The sequence below is a fragment of the Corvus moneduloides genome, chromosome 3 (genome assembly GCF_009650955.1).
Source record: "Corvus moneduloides isolate bCorMon1 chromosome 3, bCorMon1.pri, whole genome shotgun sequence".
Lineage (NCBI taxonomy): Eukaryota > Metazoa > Chordata > Aves > Passeriformes > Corvidae > Corvus > Corvus moneduloides.
In genome coordinates, this window is record NC_045478.1 from 112,333,511 (window position 1) to 112,354,607 (window position 21,097).

General features: G+C 43.1%; 1 protein-coding gene across 5 annotated transcripts in view; it reads left to right on the top strand.

Moving 5' to 3' along the window:
- Nucleotides 1–20,400, top strand: part of MEIS1 (Meis homeobox 1) — a 107,998-nt gene extending 87,598 nt beyond the window's left edge. For 3 of the 5 annotated variants that reach the window (XM_032103573.1, XM_032103574.1, XM_032103572.1), the window contains exons 10-12: nt 14,647–14,705; nt 15,916–16,005; nt 18,835–20,400. In XM_032103573.1, coding sequence (XP_031959464.1) covers nt 14,647–14,705; nt 15,916–16,005; nt 18,835–19,118 — 433 coding nt within the window. In that variant the 3' untranslated portion in view covers nt 19,119–20,400. Of the gene's footprint in view, nt 1–14,646; nt 14,706–15,915; nt 16,006–16,277; nt 16,374–18,834 lie in introns of all 5 variants that reach the window. The other 2 variants (XM_032103577.1, XM_032103575.1) reach the window with 1 other exon arrangement.
- Nucleotides 20,401–21,097: the final 697 nt, after the last annotated feature.

Sequence of the window (21,097 nt, forward strand, 5' to 3'; positions counted from 1 at the left end):
CTGCAGATTGAAAGCATTTAAACAATTTTTTTGGTCATATTTTGAATGCCTTTTCAGTATGTGCTGGTTGCATACTTCAGTTCTCTGCCCTAACAAAAAAAATGTGGATTTTCACATATGGACTGCCCTGGTGTTGGGGCTCCCCAGGCTGATGCGCATAAACTCCTATTGATGGTGGAGGAGTCGCAGGAATGGGGGTGGTGATGTGAGATGTGCCAGAAAATATATCCATGGACGCTCACATGCCTTTAAAAATACCACAGTCCCTTTACCATAACCCCTTTTCCTGGGGATAGTTTTATTTTTCTGAAGTAAAGAAATAATCCACACAAAGGATTTTTCCCTTGTTTTTTTCCCCCCCATGACACCTTCGCCTGTGAATCACCATCATTGCCTTCTAGGACCATCTTTTTGCCTCAGTTGGATGTTTCTGTTGTGGGAAGAGGGAGCCCTTACCCTGTTGCAAAATAAAAATAAATCTGTGGAAGGTATGAAGATAGCAGAGTTCAAATGCCGTTAGTCTAAATGAACCATTCAGGTCTCTGTCCTATCAGTTGTTTGGCCCCATGGCAGTTTAGGGTTCCAGGCTCGGTAACACGAACTAGAAGGGGCACTTGTATGATGCCTTTATGGACGTGGTAGAGACCTGACCAGGTACAGGTTTATAAAGTGCTTTTCCCGGGTGATAAAAACAATGAATTGAAATATCCAGGAGGTGTGATCCAATCACTTCTTACCTCAGCTGAGAGCCAGTCAGGCTATATTGAACAATCTATACAGTTTTCTTGTTTACTACATTCCAAATGAATCCCTTCCCATTAAGAACTAATGGTAAATAATTACTGGTGGTAGTCTATGAAGAAGAGAGAGCAATTCTAATCAAGGGCTGTGTTAGGTGTCAGACACTTGTTTATGTTTTAGAAAGGTCTTGGTGCACACAGATAGATGTTTGTATACTTGTAGAACAATGTGCCTATATAACCTCCTTACATGTGTATGTCTGTATGTGACTGTCTCTCTAAATAGTGTTGCATCCAACTGCATTAAAACGATCCTTAAAAAAAAAAATTGAGAATTAAAATCCTTAAAGCTCCAGCCTTTATTAGGTGTTTCCATTCTGCTTTTTTCAAAATGCCCTTGTGCTATCTGGGGCACAGCCTAGACAATGCTGGAGCAGCTAGTCAATATTTTATCTTGCCCTCATTCTTCCGTGCTTCGTTTGTTGAGCTGTATTCAAACCATGCTTGAAGATGGAATTAATAATTACTGCTGGGCTTTCCTGTGGCACTTACTGCTGTAATACCCAAGTCCTTCCCTGACCTCCACGTGCTTATATATGCATACAAGGTTGTGGGTCTGCATGGTATTTTTGCAATTCCCCTGCAAAGAGAAAGAAAAGTGTTGTCCTGGTTCACAGGGGAAGAAGTGAGGCTCAGAGAGGTCCAGGTCCAGCACAGTCATAAGTTTTGGGTTGGTCTGGGACTTTGAGGTGACTAAAAATTGCAGCAATTTATTTGCATGTAGAGTCCAACGATCATTGAAACTTCCTATTTCGTGGAAACTTCCAAGTTTGAGTGCCTTGGTGTCTTACATTGCCAATGTCCACTGTTGGGAATGGAGGAGAGATGTGAGAAATCAGTAACTTACGATGAAAGGTTTGGGTTCAATGATTTACTCAGTAGCTCTCAAGAAGTCCAAGGAAGCAGCAGAGCTGAATCTTCTTCTCCAGTGTAGCATTTGGCTGTAGGAACCAGGACTGGCTTGCTTTTCTTCCTGCCTTAGTCATTCAACTTTGTCAAAGTTTATTTCCTGTAGAAATAGACTTTTTTATTTTATAATGCCCTGGCTTGTTCTTTTAACAGACATAATTGTCATTGGGATGCTTGAGGCATTGAGCCGTATCGAAAATGGTAGCATGAGCTGGTAACTGAACTGTAAGGAAGTGCATTAAAGACTAGGGTGCAAGAAACTCTAGTAATACAGTGTCCTAAGTCCTGAGTTCTGATTTTATGGTCTTGGCTTCTTTAAATGTGAGTTTTGTATATAATTTCCTAGCTTGAAAAAAAACCTCCAAAGAAATCCCAACCAAACATACTGGAAAAAAATTATCAAATAATGTAATCAAAGAATTTCCCTAATCTTACTCTTGGAGTCAGATGAAATGGATTTTACTGAAACTTTGTAAGAAAAGACATTTCAAAAGGGCTCCAAGACCAGCCCCAAGATGAGTGTGGAAAATCAGAGATGGACTTGGGATAGGAAGACCTGAGCACCTTCCTGTATGTAGCACTGCCAGCTCAGGGCATAGACACACAGAAATAATTTATTACTCTTTTAGTCCCCTCACAACTCTCCTCCAGCAGGAAATTTCCTTCTGCCTCCATTTCTTTGCTTGTGGGTAAGACTAGTGGTAGAGCTTTGCTGCAGTAGTTGCATGGGGCAGGGGAAGAAGCGCTTTGCCATGGCATGGGCAGGCAGGGTGGCATGGTGGGGACAGGAGGATTCTGCACTTCTCACAGGGGAGTGCTCCCCAGAACCCAGCGATGAATGGGGAGCACCACTGTGAAGGGTGTCCTTTCCATCTGCTCGTCCTGGCTTGCAGATGGTGGGGTTACGGACGGAGCAGATGGGGGAATGCAGATTGGGAGATGCAGATGGAGAGGTGCAGATGGGACCAGATGCAGATGGGGCAGATGCAGAAAGCCCCTGCCTGCCCCTCCACAAAGGGACAGGGGAAAGAGGAATGGCTGCACAACTCTCCACCTTTTGGGAAAGAGTCCCAGGCCCCTCTTTTCCCACTGTGGTTTTTATATCATAGCATGCCAGGTGTTTGGTGCATCTGAAGCACACCCAAACACCCCAGATCCAACTGATCATGTTTGGTGTTTTCTCACGTGTTTAGCCTCATTCCAGCCCCCTGGAGGGGATGGAACAGCTCCTTCCTGAGGCTGGGCATTTAGCGTAGACATCATCTTTGCTCAATTCCTTCATGGAGGGTGATATTCACCCTGAGCAAAAGGCCAGCACATGACCAGTGCACCACTTTAGTCCCACTTAAGCACTATTTTTAGAGTGTAAGTGGGGGAGGAGGCCAGCAGGGAGGGAGCATAGCAAAAGCAGGTGCTGGTAGTATATGCAGCGTTGGATTTTCACCCCTACTGCCTACCAAATTGTGGACTACAATAATAGGGAAAATGCTTGGTTTGCCGAGCACATCACACGCAGGGGTTTTTAGTCCTTGGAGAATAAAATATCTGCTTATTTTCAGATGTATCTATTACTGCTTTTGTTGCAGTAAACAGATTAAATGAGAAAAGGTCAAGATGCAATTTGAATCTGTGTAAGAATATAACAAATACTTTTCTCAGTAATCAGATATAGTAAATACAAGTACTTATTTACTTGTAAATGTTAAAACATTCAGAAATTATCCTCTCAACTTCAGCAATACGAACTTAACCATCAGATTTTGGAGACAATTTACTTTTCTTCTCTGTGTGATTTAAGAATATGTATACAGTTTTTATTTAAACACTGTTGTGTTAATGAGAATACATGCAGAAGCAGGAAAAATTGGAATAAGAAAGAATATATGTTTTGTGTGTAACAAATACATTTTGTTTGATATTCCAGAGAATAAGACAGTAGGTGTTTAGTGTATGAAAATCATCCCCCTCCAAGAAAACGCCCACAAAACACCAAGAAAACTATTTTTAAAAGTATCTTGCTGGGTGAATTGTTACATCGTTTGAGCACTTCAGAATGTGTGCGGTAAATTAGCTGTTCTAAACGTACCATGTGCCGGATTTTTCAAGCAGATTTTTACATTTATGTTTTCACTAAGTCTTAGCTAATTGTTATGCCTTTCACCTTGAATGCCAATTGTAATAATAATATTACATCTGTAGTCTATTTCTCTGTTCTTAAATTACAGCAATCAGGAATACTCACTAGGTAAAATCCTGTATAGTTACTCATAAGAAAATATTGAAATCAGATGAAAAAATGTTTAGCTTGCATATTGCCTTAGACAGCCCTGGAGAGCTGCCAGGCAGTCAAGGTATTATTAGAAAAGCTGAGCAAATAGCTTACAGGGGGAAGAGCTGTGAATGTAGAGCCATCAGGTACTGTCGGATCACCAGATTTTAGGCTGGAATTTCCTTTTTTAGTTCAGTAAAGCCATTTAAAAGTACAGCACAGTGGTTCAAATGTGGGGTTTGGGTTTGTTGAATGGGTTTAAGGAGTAGTGATACAGTTTTGGCACAGCACATGGGTGTTTTCCAAAGGGTTCAGGTGCTCAGAGGAGGTGAGTAAAGAGTTTACTTGGGGAAATGCTCCCCTTGGCCTCCAGGACTTCAGGTGGAGGAGAAGATGGAGACCTAATAGACCCTGGGTTTCTTGTGCAGTCCAGCCTTGTCAGTCTCCACAGCCCCCAAACTGCCCCAAAACAAGGGTCATCCCATTCAGGAACACCAAGGAAAGATGTTTCTAACCATTGCTCTGACAGCCCCTGGGTTCTGACAGCCCCTGGGTTCAGACTGGGAAAAACGAGCAAAGGAAATACCATTTATTTCAAAAGCAAATGTGGAATCATTTTGCCCAAGCTAAAAGACTAATTAGTGACACCCTGAGCACTTGGCAAAAAAAGAAACCCAAAACTTGGTATTATTTTAGTCACATAGATGCTTTTTTGAGAGGAAGTAAGGTTGGTTCCCGCTGCAGAGCATTGCACAGTGTGAACAGAGTTTACCTGCCAATAGTCCTGACTAGCAAAAGGTTAATGTGCAACCAAGAAAAAACCTCTTTTCCCTCTTGTGGAGTGGTCTTGTACTCAAGAAACTTTTTTTTAGTTGGTGCATTAATGGTCTGTAATGAATGCGATGTCAGGTGCCAGGGAAATAAAATGTAATAGCACCATGCAAGCATTTGCCACTTGCTCTTTTCTCCTCTCCTGCTCTAGCTTTGCTCTGCAGGATCAGGGTAGGGGTCAGAATGCTTTGCTTGATACTTCCTTTTTAAAAATATTGAGATTCAGGTGTGCACCATCTCAAAACTAGAGTTTGGCTTTAAAAAAGTGCCTGTTCAGGACACTGTTGTATTGTGGAAATGCTGCACTGGAAGCAAGGGGAGAGCTTTGCATTGTCTCTGCACATACAGTTCTCAGGTCTTGGTTTCTTTTTAGTGCAAGAGATATCCTTGGTATATATTAAAAAAAAAAAAAAAATTACATGCCCTCAATATATGAAAAGAAAAAAAAGACAAAAGGGGAGAGTAATGGCTTGTCATTGCTTTGCAAGTCAGGCTTTGGTCTACTTTTGTCATAGCTATCTGAAGTGTGTTTACATATAGTTTGCCTTTCTGGTATTTTGTGCTTGCACAGACCTGATCTCCACCTATTTTGTGTCAACAGTCGCTGAGATTGGTGTAGAGTGATTAACCGTCACGAACTGTAACACCAACACATGGAGAAAGGTGCCCTCAGAGACCCTCTCTCACTCTTAAATCAGACGCTTGCTCCAGGCTGCACCTGCATAAAACAAACTGCCTGGTTCAAACTCAGCCTGAAATAGTAAAAATGGGGGCAAATGTTGCCTTTTTCTTGGTTAAATCAATTTTCTCTTCTCAAAAGTGAGACACAGACAGAGGGGCAGGGTGAGGACATGCTTTCGAGGGTGTGTGTTTTGTCCTGCCTGCCCTGGAATGATTTCGGTGTATGTGATGCATGGCTGGCTACACCAGCATTAGCACCAAGCAGGATTCTGCCTTTTCTTTGACTTTTCAAAAATAAAAGAAATGGCAGCAGATGCTGAAAAAATATTGCTTCCACAGTTGTTCAATGAAATCTAGGTCATGTAACAGTTTCATGGGTTATTTTTTTTTTTCCCTTGCCCAGGCACTGTAGTCCTTGTGTCTTTTTTGGCTAAGGATAAAACTCGATACTAATAGCTTCTTTTAAATTCAGATTTATCCCAGAGATGTCTGACTTCCCACCTGGGTTATAAAGGTGGTTTGTACCATCTGAGGGCTGATCCCTAAGCTTTCTCTGTCCCCTGGTCTCACAAATTCTTTTAATCTTCAACATTCCTCTGACTTCCCTGTGTGTCTTTTGTTGATGTTGTTTTCTGAATGTGTCTTTTCTTCTGCCCTGAATATGATGCTGTCAGTAGTAGGATTATAAGCAAAATGAATCACTTCACTTAATGGGAAATTATGTTTAGATAAAGTAGATTACAAAGTAGGCTATTAGTAGTGGTTGGAAAACAATGTTTTGAAGTGGGATGTCTTGGGGCATGGAGAGTTTGTTCAGAAGTGTGGGGTTGTTTTTCAGGTTGGCCGTGACTCAGAGTTGTCTCTTTTGTGGTTTCTGGGGAGAGAAAAAAAAAAGGAAAAAAGAATTCAAACCAGTTTTTCAGGTGCCCACATCACACAAAATGCATCAATGTGCCTGTATTTGTTGTCTTGATTGTGGTGGGGAAGACACAACCGCAGGAATAAAGCTTCCCTCAACACCCCAAACCAGTGTCTTGGGGTATAGACCAGAATGATGTCAAAGCCTATTTCATGTGCAAAACACAGGTCCCATGCAGAACTTCAGTATATTTTCTCTTTGGGGGCTCTGAGAGTGTTTTCTCCCAAAGACACCAGTCGATGGTTTTGGTTTGGCCACCCTGGGCTTGCTTCGCCTTTTTTGCCGTCTGAGGGAGCTGGTGTGGGGTGACTGGGTGTGGAGTTACTCCATACTCCTTCATTGCCTTTTGGAGATGAGGAGGATGAAGGGATTCATCCAGGAGTATAGGCAGGTCATTTCTCACACCCTTCAGTGAATGGGAACATATTTGAACCAGCAGCCAGATGTGGGAGCAGCCTCTCTTCTTTTGCTTGGGCTGGAGGACAAGGCACAACTTCCAACTCCCATGCTGTATGTGGGGTGGGGAAGAAGGGAACAGAGAAGCTGTTTGGACAAGGCTCACAATTTGATGTATGGAAGCTCAGAGATCATGCAGGCACTTCTCACAAGCTCTACATTCCCCTAAAAAAGAGGTTATGCTGAGTAGATCGAGGACATTAAATTGCTGAAATAGGGAGGAGTGTTTTCAGAGAAATAGCCAGTATTTTGCTATCAGCTCTCACCCATTCCCAGCTTAATCCCTGCCATCAAATGGGGCTTGGGTTGTTGGTTTGACATGATCTGCTGAAGAAAAGCTGCTGGGTTGCACTGCTGGCATGTACCAGATCAGGACCCAAATTACTGAGTCCGGAGAAACTCTCCTGAAGGATCAGATGGGAAGTTGATGTTCAAGCCCTTCTCAGAGCTGTGAGAAAACACTCAGCTGGGAGATGTGCATCTCAGCCTGGGCTTCTCTCAAAGCTCTCAAAGAGCCTGCCCACCCTCTATTACAAGTGTTTTTGTGGGAGGCAAGATTTTGTCTGCTAGCGTGTTGTATTCCCAACCATGGTGCTTGTGGGGGCCAGTGCTGTCCCAGGCAGGAGCTAGAGCAGCCTTAGTGCTGCTCTACTACATGAATCCTTGCCATATTCCTTAAAGGCTAATTGTGGCACATGGAGATCAGCAAAGTACAGCTGCGCTGGGATTTAGGAGCAGGGAAGAGACAGGAGGTCAGCTCCGCTGGCGCTTTGCCATGTAAAGATTTCCCCTTACATCATCTGGCTGCTGAGGGCGAGTTTACATCTGCTTTGCACCCAGAGGGAATTGTGGTGTCAGGGAAGGAGGTTGCTGGGAGTTCTCCCCAGTGCAGCCAAGACCTGCAACACTGCTCTGACTCCCTGGCATCGTCAGGGAGATGCCTGGATCAGAATTTTCACTGGAAGTGTTCCATGTTGGCTAAGATTTTCTAAGGGGAGTATGTGGATGGGAGGGAAGGAGGAGAAGAAGGAGAGCATATCAGAAAGGCCAACAGCAGCTCACCTGTGATGTAGAAGAGCACAGGAGATGGGCAGAGCAGGGAGGCATATCTCCAGGGACCCCTTCCCCGGGCACAATGGCTCTTCACTCCTCCCCAGCAAAATTTTCATTCAGAACCTGCCAAATAAATAGAAATGGGGTTTAGCTCCATCCTTTTGGGGAACAGGCAAAATTTTGCAAGACTGGAATTGGCTGCTACCCAGCTTTCTTCTAGAAAGACTCATCAAGCAACCACAGCCATGAGCCCTGCGGAGAGATGGAGCATTTGGGCCAGGAGCTTGTGGGTCCCAGCTCAATAGAAAGCCACCAACCATCCCTTCTGTGTCCAGAGGACAGGCCACCACCAGGCTCACTGCTACCCCAAGGCAGTCACCATGCCTGCATTTTGTCCCATGGGGCTGGTACTGGTAGGACAAAGGGGGTGGCTTTAAATTGACAAAGGGTAGGGTTAGATTAGATATTAGGGAGAAATTCTTCCCTGTGAGGGTGGTGAGGCACTGTAACAGTTGCCCAGAGAAGCAATGCCCCATCCCTGGAAGTGTTCAAGGCCAGCTTAGATGGGGCTTGGAGCAACCTGGTCTAGTGAAAGGTGTCCCTGCCCATGGCAGGGGAGTTTAGAACTAGATGGAAGGTTCTCCAAAGAACCTTCCAACTCAAACCATTCTAGGATTCTATGATCCTATCATGAGCTGGTGCTCCCCAAAATACAGTCTTTTTATTTGGAGGCAGGATGTGTCTAGCAGTGATTTGAGAAGTATGATATGGAGCAAGAGGGGAAGGCTCCCAAGCTTAAGGGCTAGGGAGAAGAGGAGGTGGCCAAAGGTAGAGCTGGTGCGTGCTGGGCCAGCCAAAATGTAGTGCATAGCCAGCTCTCTTACAAGGAGCACATACCTGATCTCATCTCTCTGCTTTCTATTTTTGCCGTCGATATGCTCTCTGCATTAGCAGACTTGGCTTGGGGAGAGATTCGATAGCACTCCCCTGCTTGAAAGCAACTTTTCTGAATGCACAACATGAATCCATTGGTGGGGTCACATAGTAATGCTTGAAGTCAGAAGCTATTTTTAAAACTAAATTGCAGAACCACACATGGCTTTCATTAGTGCTTTACATCAAATTTGTCAGCTAATTAGTGGTTTTTCATCACTAGTTTTTGCATAGTATTTTATTTAATTCACTCTCCAATATTGTCTTGTGACACCCCTCAACCACCAGTGCAGTCCCTGGCACTGGTGCTGTGCCAGCAGAGGAGGGAGGAAGAAGAGAACTTGCAGGGGACCTTTCTGATGCTCCTGATGGATGGGCCCTCTGCATTTGGAGTGTATTCCAATGTTACGTGTCTGGAGTGGGTGGTTAGCAGCCCTTGTACTCTCTTCCCTCCCTACCTCCATTTAGTGTTGTAAATGATGTATTGCAGTCCTGAACTGTCTTTGGTTTAGAGGAGGAGGAGAAACCAAGAAAAGTTGCCAAACATGATTTCATGAGGTTTGACTTTAAATTGAACGAAGTTTCTTGAGTGTCTTGGATTTTTTTTTCTTTACAAATAAAGGGAGTACAGAGAGCATGGATTGCTAATGACTGGTAGTTACGGGTCATTAAGCTCACTAACTGACTTCAGGATCAGAACTTTATAATAACAGCAGTAAGCACTCTTTTAACATTTATTTCTCATTTTAGGGATGGGGAGATGTGATTACCATTTGAAAGTCTGCAGTTATTTTTTCTGTTCATAATTACAGAGGCAGCTTGCTATTTTCAAGGCTGTTTTTAAAACATTTGAAAGTATTCGGTGAAATAATTTCTGTGTTGGTATGTTTTTTTTCTTTTCTTTAACTGACTCTTTTAAAAATCTCTGGAAAACAAACACAGAGAAAAAAATGAAAATATGTTAAAATAAGGAATAAAGCAGTTACTGAAGTGTAATAATCTTGGTTTATAGCACACTTTCCATTTAAATTGGTTTTATTAGAGATAAACCTGTTAAGCGTTGAGGAATTAAGTGCTGAATAGAGAATGTTGTTTTGCTGCTGTATAAATGAAGGATCCCACAGAGTGCAACTGGTTTTACAAGTAAATTATTTGCCAGTTTGAAGTGCTATGTTTACTTCGGGATCTGTTATAAAAATTATGATTTGTTTGTTGTCAAGAGGGATACTGGTTTTTTTCGGAGGGGTATGAGAGGTTTTAGCACTGGGGTTTGTAGGTAATGTGGGCTTTCTCATTCTCCTTACGCCTGGTTTGCTCGGAGGAGCTCAAGGAGAAAATGAGGCAGAGAGATTTTCAGGAATTTCTTGGCTCTGCTAGTGAGACACAGATTTCTGGCATGCAGCGCTTTGGGACGATATTGAGAGGGAGCAGCCTGTGACTCCGAGTAGCAGAAGTCAGTAATGGTGCGAAATTCTCCTCATTTCGGAGGGCTGGGGGCAGAGAAAAATTCAGTAGACCGCAAAGTCTCAGCATCTCCTTTCAGACAGCTGGTCCTGGAAAATTTCATTCAAAGACTGCAAATTGGAAGTCCCCACAATCGCTCTGTCGATTCTTGAGCAAAGGTGACTTTGGAAATTCGTGACAGCAGAGGAAGGTCTTGTTTTATTCACTCAACAGAAGTGAAATACAAGGGGAAGGGAGAAAGAACAGATCTGTGCGGAAAATGTCACTCGGGCTGTAACCTGAGCCTTAGCGAGCTGTGCCTTTTGGAGGGTTTGGTGACCCTCTGAAACTTCTTGCTCTCTGGCTGCTATTATTGTAGCCAATTTCCAGCTAAAATAAGTCTTTTGTCATCACCAGCCATGCAGCCTCTTGCTGAGAAGAAACAAAACTTGTGCGTGGCAGCAAGGGCGGCCAAGCTGAAGGTCAGAGTGCAGAGGCAGATTGCTGCATCCCCGGGGCTGGGGCTGGAGCTCACCCGTGGGACCAGCGATGCACCAACCAGGGAGTCTGCCCGTGACCTCTGGAGACAGACCTCAGACGAGAAGCCTAAGAGAAAATATCCTAGTAAAATGCAAATGGGAGAAAAGAGGGTTTCCTCCTCCTCTTTAGGGTTATGCAGGTGGAATTGCTGGGTTTTTCTTGCTTTTTGGGACACGGCAGAAAGTGCAATCCCATGTGTCTGAAAAGAACAAGGAAAAGCTAACTTGAAAAAAATAGAAAATACTTCAAACTTCTGTGTTTGCCCAACTGTTCAAATGTTTTCTCCATGCCAGATCCTTCCCCTTACAAGACAAAAAAAGGAGGAAGGAAAAAAAAACCACCCAGCCCAAGGCATCACTTTGCTGAGTGCAACTTGTACACTGAGGGATATTATGTTGTTGTGCCACTATTGATCCTACTCTTTTGAGGCAAAAAACTCAAACCAAAAATCCCTTCCTCATCAGAGCAAAGGTACCACAACACAGAGCACCGGTGTGGGGAAAAATACTTTATGCAAGCCTTTGAGCCCTATTGGGTCTTTACTCACGTGAGTAAGGTTATACATCTGTCTTAAGTTTTATGCTAAATTGTATTTTGATAATACTCCATTTCATTAGCAGTTAGTATGCAATATCTTTTTTAGGTCCTGATTACTCTGAATTTTTAAAGATTGGAGTGATTTAGACTTTCTTTCTCTTAAGATAGGTGAATATGAGCATTTGGAAAAAGGGGAAGGGAGATTTTTCCTGTTAGCTTTTCTGTTCCATCGTTTTTGCTGATGTTCAAATCAGCTTGGCACTTTGCAAATTCAAAGAGTGATCAAAAGATCCTGGCCCTTCTCTCAAAGAAAAAAACTGAGAATATGAAGAAATTAACCACATGCCCATATATTTCTGCAGCAACAGTTAATTCGCAGTTTTGCTTGCAAAGAGTTCTCAAATGTGATTTATAAACATCACAGCACTGCATTGTGCTGTCTCAAGGCAAGCTACATTAATTGTTTTAATCTGATAGGTTCTTACAAATTCCAGGTTTGGGATGCAGGAAGAAACTTGAAAGTGAATACTTTCTTCTTTTTTTTCTTTTTTTTTTTTTTTAAATGCATAGTGGTTTGGAGTCTACTATAATGCAAAGTAAAGCGTTGTGTTACAAAGGCAGGGAGGATGGGACAGAAGGTTAAAGGGCATCCTGGAAACAAACAGCTGGACCAGTTTATTTAAACAGATACAAGGATGGGGAGCTGACCTCTGTTTGACTTCTAGTGGGAGGAGCGAGAATGTCATTTTATTACTTTGCCCAGAAGGAAAATGTTCTTGTGTCTGAATTCCCCCCAAAGACATCCAAACATTGAGCTGTTTGGCAGAATTGCTACTTATAGAAAATACTTACACGAATGCGTAGGAAGAAGATAACTGTTAAGTACCTGTGTGTAAAATGTTCTTAAAGCAGATAGCCCAAATGATAGCATGGGGCAAACAGGTGAGATTATGTTTTACCATAGGCACATCTTGTGGGTAATTACTGGTAAACTCTAGATATATAGTTTATTCTAGTATATTAGTATATAAACAATACTATATATAGTACAGCTTATTATTTTGAGACCCCCACCCCTCTCTTAAAAGTGCTTGTAGTTTGGAGGAGAAGGAAGAAAAAGTTGTGAAGCTGAGGTTGTTACATGCCTAATGTTGCTCAGCACTTATCTGGGGTAAAAGTTATTTTGGTGACCAGTCACTCTCACACTACTCCTTTCCTCCTGCCACACTACCAGGTCCTAGCAGTGGGGCAGAAGGATGGAGTAAACACAGCAAAAGCCTTACCAGACTCACAAAAAGAAATTGCTGAGGCACTAGGGTTTTGTGGTGTTGTTTTACTTCGAAGAGTTACTGTGAAAATTGCTTTCTGCAAATGCAAATTACAGATATTAAACAATTTTCTAATTGGTCATGGAGCTAAGGCAGCTAATGGGGAAAAAAAGCAGGGTTTTTTTTAATTGCTTATTTCACATGGTGTTTGTGCTACACCTGTGCTTATAATGAGAAAGGAGAATTAGTCTAACCTTCTGCTCACAAGATTCTAATTTTCATGGTTTGTACAAGATAATGATAAACTGATTTGCAACACTGTTTGCTGGAGTCGAGAGGGGGTGTTTATTGGAAATGTGTAGAAAAATTGATCCAATACTGTTGCTGACAAAACATGACCTAGTTCAGGTGTAAGGTTTCCAGACTGGCACCCGGGTTTGGTGCCTTTGAGCCCGTTTCCTCAAGACAGGTTTGATAAAGACTCAACATCTTGATTAATTTTTGCAGGAGTTTGGGTAATGGGTGTCAGTGGGGAATGGGAGATAGGAGGAGTCTGAAGTCACTGTGCTGGTCTTTGATGAGGGCAAAAGAAACAGCATGGGGCAGTGGTTTGCTATTCTTCTTCCCTCTGGTGTAGGTGAATGGGTGGGCAGAGCTGATTCCCATGGAAAGATCCTGGTGGCTTTATCTCTGTGGTAGGAGAGCTCCTGCTAAGCCACCCCAAGCAGAGGCAATGAAAACAAGCATCAAGTACTCCTTTGTGGACTTTCCTATCCCATTTTAAAAGTGTACTGTGGCTTAGCCCACACTCACACTTCTTCCTTTACTAGTAAATGGTGCGGCATACATATTTTTATTATTCTTTTTCTCTCTTACGAAGAGTGCAAAGTCTGGTTATGCAGCTTTGCCGTGACTAAGTCTCAATGGAGATTTTTTCCAAATGGATTTTAAGTAAACTTTCTGCTGAGTGAAACCTCAAGAGAGATTCTTCAAATGGTCGTCATTCAGACAGGTTCCCAGCCATGGTTTCCAGCCTCCTGATTTCATCACCATGGGGAGACCAGGGTACTTGTGATCTCTCTCCTTCTTCTGTTTTGTTCCAAATTATTTTGAATATTTCCAAATAAGCATTGCAGGACTAACTAAGGCGAAGAGCTACAGAAACACCAAGAGTGGGGCTGCAGATAGCTATTTTTAAAAATGACTCTACCTCCTTTTTTTTATTGTTTCCAAAGATCTTCTTTTCATTGTTTGGGGGGGAATTTTCAGTAGTCCAGTAATTACAGTTTAACAAGATGTTTGCTGTAAATGGTCAGGCCTAGCTGGAGAAAACAGGATTATAAATTCAATTACTGTAAAGCTATGACCTCGCCTTGACCCCCTCAGACTTTGCATAAAGAGAGGGAGGGGGGAGAAAGCCCACCAAGAAATGACTAGGAGGAATGCATGGCTCTGAAGTCCCCAGCAGTGTGACTTAGCGGTGATAAAAGTCCAGACGTTCCCTCATTTGATGGGGTTCTGCCATCACAGTTCATTATCTTAATAGTGGGCATTAAAAGGGAATTAGGTTTGCAAGAGGTAGGGGCAGGTTTTGATAAAGAAAAAAATTGGAAAAAGAAGTTAGAGGACATAAGGCAGAAATGACACTAATGAGGGGGGAGGTAGCAGATGCCCTCACGAGCATCTCACCAGCTTCACACGTTTTTGTTTTTTTGGTGCCCCATTCTGTATTGAGAAGAGCGTTGCTGGCATTGTTTCCTGAAAACTCAGCTAATTCCCCCATGAAAAGATGAAATGGAAGTGTCCGACTGTGCTAAAAAGCAGGCAAACATAAATCAGCTTGGAAACCCCAAGCTCGTGCTCTCAAAGGTCATCAGGGTTAGAGGTTTAGCAGTATTTGCATCCCCGTGCAGCCTGATGGAGAGCGCCACAGTAGGGCAAGAGGGCTTGGGGATGGGTGGAAGACATCCCTTCCCTAACCATTTGCTTTTCTCTGTTTTCTTGCAGGTTTATTAATGCTAGAAGAAGGATAGTTCAGCCCATGATAGACCAGTCCAATCGAGCAGGCAAGTCCCCAATAGTAGCTGTATTCAAGTCACACAGGCGAAAACAATCCTCAAGCCATTCACCAGGAGGTCCAGTACCTGGTAAATAAATGAGAAATGAATGCTGGGAGTGACAGACAATTAAAATACAACCAGCTTTCTTTCATTATGACTGATCATTTTGGAAAAAAATACATTGAAAATTCAAAAAGGGAAACTAAAATGATCCACTCCGTGACCGGACTTTCTGTACATTATCCCAATTATTCTTGTATTTTTTCAGCAGTTGTTTGCAGTTTTCCTTCCCGGCTCTTTCTGCTCCTGTGACCACTCCCTGGTGCATGGCTTGGTGTGGAATTGCTGTAAACTTTATTACCTGTCAAAAGGGCAAAGGGGTCAGAATCACTTGTGGGACTCAGTAAAGTTCAAAGACATTCAATGAGGTAGAGCTTTATGTGCTTTAATAACCCAAGCCAGCTTACTTCTGAAGCTGGTTTTTAATGTACAGTGAAAACCTCCAGTTCAGGTAGTGGTGCTTGTACAGGCTCCTTTTGTCCCTCGGCTCTTCTTTTGGGATTGCTGAGAATTTGCTGTTTACTTTGGGGGTATTTATTTATATTTTTTCAAAACACCTTAAGTTTTCACATGTTGGTTCTATTTGGGGTCTTGGCTCACAGCTCTCTGGGGGGTATTTACCATCAAGGATTATCATAGCCCATTACTCCCATTCGGTTTTGTTTTCCGAGTCTCACTGCCAAACTCCAAATCCATCGTTGTCCAAGATGCCTTTGGCCCACACTTCCTCTTCAAGTACATTTGATTATTTGTCATTAGGCGTAAATATCTGGCATGGATGTGTTCAGGTCCTGCCCTTTGAAGGCACAAGGGCGTAATTTAACACACTGAGATTTCAGTGTGACTATTCCAGCCATAAAATCCGGCTCCTATGCAGGTTTTTGCATTGACGTCAGCAGTGGCAGCAGCTGGAGCCGAGGCTCCTCATGTCTCAAGATTTCAGTTTGCTAACTTCATTTCCAAACTTGCAGAAGGAAATTAAGCCAAAACTAAGTATGCTTGTTAGGCCAGCCACTAAATATGCACAGTGGATGTTTTCCCCTCTTTTTAGAGCCAGCATTGATAGTCTGTGGGTGGGGGGGGTCGTGTCTTGATGCCATGAGAAGAGGTGACCCTATTGGCTATTGCTAAAAAGAAATGTTCTGCACCTTTCCAGTAAGTCAAGGAACACCCTACAACCCCGACGGGCAGCCAATGGGAGGTTTCGTGATGGACGGCCAGCAGCACATGGGCATCCGAGCGCCAGGTAAGCCCCCGGGACAGCATCGCCCACCTACGGGTGGCCTCGGTTGCGCCACCGCAGGTAAACACACCTCTGCCCTCTGCCGCCATCCCAGCTGCCTGCCTTGCCTCACCTGTCTTCTGCCTGCCTTCCACGCCACCGAGAGAAACCAGGCATCTCCTTGCTCGAGCTGTCCTGGACCCTCTGCCGTGCTATGTTTTGGAAAGGGGCTTTTGGCACTATCTGTTGACTTTGCTCATTTTCTGGCATCTTCTTGGATTTTTATCTCCCTCTAGGACCTATGAGTGGAATGGGCATGAATATGGGCATGGAGGGGCAGTGGCACTACATGTAACCTTCACCTAGGTAACCAATGGCAAAGCCAGGGGGAAGTAAGTACAAACGAGGTCTTTGTTCTCACTTTGTCCGAGGGATATTTGTCTTCTTGCATTTCCCTATGTTCTCCCTGCCCATAGCCTCATGCTTGTTCCTTCCTTTCCATCCATCCATCCTACACCTGGGCTCCTTTGGGTTTTCTCTCCCTCTGGTTCAGCTCCAGCTTTCCAAGCTCCCAAACCCCCCGCCCGCGTGCGCGCCGTACATTGACGCTGCCGTACATCGATGCCGCCATACATTGATGCTATTATCCATCCCCGAGCACATGACAAAACAAGGAGCAGCCAGGGAGGTGGGGGAGCCCGTCGTCTTGGCAACAGACTGATTTGCAAAATGTAAGCGGTCTGCAGCAGCGCAGGGAGAGGAAAGAGCATGTCCCCAAAGTGTCATAAATCTGTCTAACCGCAGTTGATGCATGAGTTACATTTCTCCCGCTAACCTGCAAGACACCAAAAAAGCCAAACAGAGACTTCTCATGGGGTAGGAAAAAAAAAACCAAGCAAAAACCGGCAGCTTCACTTAGTTGCATTTTGGAAAGCGATGGACGAAACTTTTATTTTTTTTTTTTTTTTTTTTCAAGTTTATTTCTCTTTGTCTGTCCGTCATAATGGGATTACGTGTGGCAAAGGAAAAAGAGAGAATACAAAATAGAGGTGTGCGCAGCAGGCTATGGAGCTTAGCCCAGGCTAATTGACTATATCCAAATTAAGTATGCCATCACTTGCAGTGTGACAAATGGATTTGACTTATTCAGTATACAAAAATAGAGATCATTAATGCAATCTTCAGTGGCAGACCTCGCAAAGAAAGCCTAGAAAAACTGTTGCAGTATTTTTTTCCCCTCTTGTCTTTTTCTAGGGGAAAATACATTATACAAATTTTGGTGTTTTTTTTTTTTTTAAGAGTAAAGTGATTTGAAACACCAAGACACGATACCATGTTTAAATGGTGCTTGATTCTGTTTCTCTTGCTCTCTTTCTGGAGTTAAAAGAGTTATTTCAGCATCTTTGCTGTGCTCCCAGCCTATATTAACATAGGGTTTGAAGTTACCCAGGGCAAGTGTATTTCGTAGTAGTGTTCTCTGAGCCCAAGTCAAAACTAAGTTTTAACAATTAGCTGTGAAAACATTCCTCTGAGCTTGGGAATGCAATAGCCTTATTACCTCATCATGAAAATTTCTAGCTTAGTTAATTTAAATATTGTTTCTTAGTTTCTGGGTCAATTAAATTTAAATGATGTATTTTATGCTTCGTGACCAATTAAATTAATAGGTTATTACAAAAAATATTATCATCTTTTTTGATTAAAGAGCTGTGAGTACAGTATATTTTATAAGCAATTTTCATTAGTTCAAAACTGTTCCTTTAGGCTAGATTAAGCAGCTATTCATTGCTAGAGCCTTGAGACCTGATTCCAAGGTGTTCGGCGCATTCACAGCGCGCTCTTACTTAGAACTAAAGCCAATTGAACCTACTTAGCAATAGCGTATGCCTTTCACCCTTGATGATTATGGAGCTTATAGCTCTCCGAAACAATACACCTGTCAGTTCCCATCAGCTACAGCAATCCAAGCAGAAGGCAGAGGCCCACAGAAAGCAGGAGGTTTTATTGTTTTAGGTCCAATTTTTTTCTGATTGTTCTCCCAAACCCACTGAAAGGTTTGACTGAGTTGCGCGTCTGATTTTTTGCAGAGGTGATCAGGGGGGTAAAGAAATAATTGATAACTGTTATTGATTATGTATATATTTTAATGTGCCTAAAAATATGAGTTTGATTTAGCAACCGTACTTAGTAATCCTATCAATTTCGGCTTCATATGAGGCCTTTGTTCAGTGATGTATGTCCCTGCTGTATTGCATCTATTTGAATGGCACAAATACTTGGGACAGATTCCAAGATATCAGGCTCAAGAGCTAAATAAATAGCTGTTGATAAACCTTGACACCTATTTAACCCATCGCTCCTCCCAAGTCCCTTGTTAGCTGCTACAGATTCTCCGCCTTGTATTCCCAGCATGCTTTTACAAGTGGGGAGACGAAGGCAGGTGGCTGGAGTAAGGCCATGGGGAATAGAGCCCACCTGAGAGCTCTCCGTGTGACGTTAGTCGTCTTCAGGCTGGCTCTGCCTCTGGCATGCTTCCAGATCAGAAACACCTCCTTTGCATACGTTCTAACCATAAAAGCAGAAAGCTGTTTTATCTCCAAAAACTCTGTATTTGGAAGGGGGAGGACGTTCTTGGGCTTTTTTTTGACCTGGGGGCCATTCCTGTTTCCGTCACTGTGAGTCCATACAGAGACTCCCAATTCCACAGAGGCAATGGCGCTCGCAGGCCCGTGACTCCACATCCCGCCTCGGGCTGGAGCCCTGCCTCCCTGTGCCCGTGTGGAGCAGCTTCATGGCCCAATGTCGGCAGCCAGTCCCCACCACTCACCGCCACCTCTTTCTCTCCCTTTGCAGGGCTGCAAAGTATGCCAGGGGATTATGTGTCTCGGGGTAGTCCAATGGGTATGAATATGGGACAGCCAAGCTATACCCCGCCCCAGATGCCCCCCCATCCTGCTCAGCTGCGTCATGGCCCCCCCATGCATACCTACATTCCTGGACACCCTCACCACCCAGCGATGATGATGCATGGAGGACCACCCCACCCTGGAATGCCCATGTCAGCATCAAGCCCCACAATGCTTCATACCGGCGAGCCAGCAGTGAGCGGACAAGTGATGGACATTCATGCTCAGTAGCTTAAGGGAAATACACGTTGTCTGCAGCAATGGTAGATTTCAAACATTGTCTTTCTGCAATGACTATGGAGTTCTTGGCATCAACTTTGGACCAAGGGACGTTCCAATTTTTCACAGGGACCCTGAAAAGCAGGAAAACACCAACTGAAGTCAACTTCTGGGGACACGCTAAATACCTATATAAGACATTAAGAGAACAAAGAGTGAAATATTGTAAAATGCTATTATACTGTTATCCATATTACGTTGTTTCTTATAGATTTTTTAAAAAAAATGTGAAATTTTTCCACACTATGTGTGTTGTTTCCATAGCTCTTCACTTCCTCCAGAAGCCTCCTTACATTAAAAAAGAAGCCTTACACTTATCCTGCAAATGACAGAAAGGGCTTATTTGCAGGATTTTTAGAGCATTAAAATAACTATGTCAGGCAGAAGAATCTTTCTTCTATCCTAGGATTTCAGCCATGCGCACTCTCTCTCTCTCCCCCCTCTCTCCTCCTCTGTCTGTCTTTCTTCCCTTTCTCTCCCTTTCTCCCCGTCTCTCTCCCTCTCTCTCTTTCTAGCCTGGGGCGTGAATTTGCATGTCTAATTCATTTACTCACCATATTTGAATTGGCCTGAACAGATGTAAATCGGGAAGGATGGGAAAAACTGCAGTCATCAACAATGATTAATCAGCTGTTGCAGGCAGTGTCTTAAGGAGACTGGTAGGAGGAAGCATGGAAACGGAAAGGCAGTGTATTTGAAGCCTAATTGTCACATCAGAGCATCCTTGTCCCCATGCAGCAACCACCACCTTGTACATCACTTCCTGTTTTATGCAGCTCAAAACATGGACTGAAGATTTATTTTTAATATGTTGACTTTCTTTCTGGGCAAGACATCGGTCATGTGTGCATTTTTTTTTCCATAGTCCCATCATGGAGCATTTATGTATACATTGTAAATAAATTTTGTGCAAAAAGGACTGGAAAAATGATCTGTATTATTGCAATTTTTTGTAAAAGTAGCAGTTTGGTATGAGTTGGCATGCATACAGATTTACTAAGTGGGATAAGCTAATTATACTTTTGTTGTGGTTAAACAAATGCTTGTTGATAGCCTTTTTCTATCAAGAAACCAAGGAGCTAATTATTATTAATAATCATTGCACACTGAGTCTTAGAGTTTCTGATTGAAACAGTTTGGATTGTATAATAACTCAAAGCCCAGTTGTAGTAGTTTGAGTGCAGTAATGAAATCTGAATCTAAAATAAAAACAAATTATTTTTTGTCATGGTGACTCCACTGCCTGCAAAATTTGTTTCCTGCCCCCATGCAGTATTTGTAGCCATTCTATCCCAGACTGAGAGCCGAGCAGCTACAAAATTCAGCTGGCTCTGGAGATGTTACCTATCATTTGCTATTTAAATATCAGCTTCATATTTAAAGAATGTAAAAGTAATGCTACGCTGCATGAAGAAACTTCTTGGAACTTGCACCATAAATTGTCAGGATGGGAACTGTTGCCTGTAAATAAATGTAATATCGTAGGGCATTATTGGACAGAAATTTGTAGTGTTACCCCCTCTCCCTCCCAAATTATAGTTCTAAAACACAGTTCTAATTATTGAGTTCCTTACTGGAACTGAGCATACTAAGGAAGGAGGAAAATAAAACTCAGAAAACATTGCCTGGGCAATGCATATCTGTAAGGGGATGAGGTGCTGCTGGACCTCTGTGAGCAAGGCCAGTGCAGACCCTCATTAACCAATTTCCTCACACATTTGTGCTTTCTGCACCACAGCCAGCGAGTGAAAGAGCCCCAACCAGCCTGCTCAGGCTGAGACCTCGTTTGCTTTAAGTCAAATCGCAGCTATAGAGGAAAAAATAGAGATTCCCGGGGCTAGGAAAATGACACAAATATCTTAATTAAGGCGAAATAATGCAAACCCCCCAGCCCCTCCCAAGCCAGCCAGCACCACTGGCGGGAGGTGTCC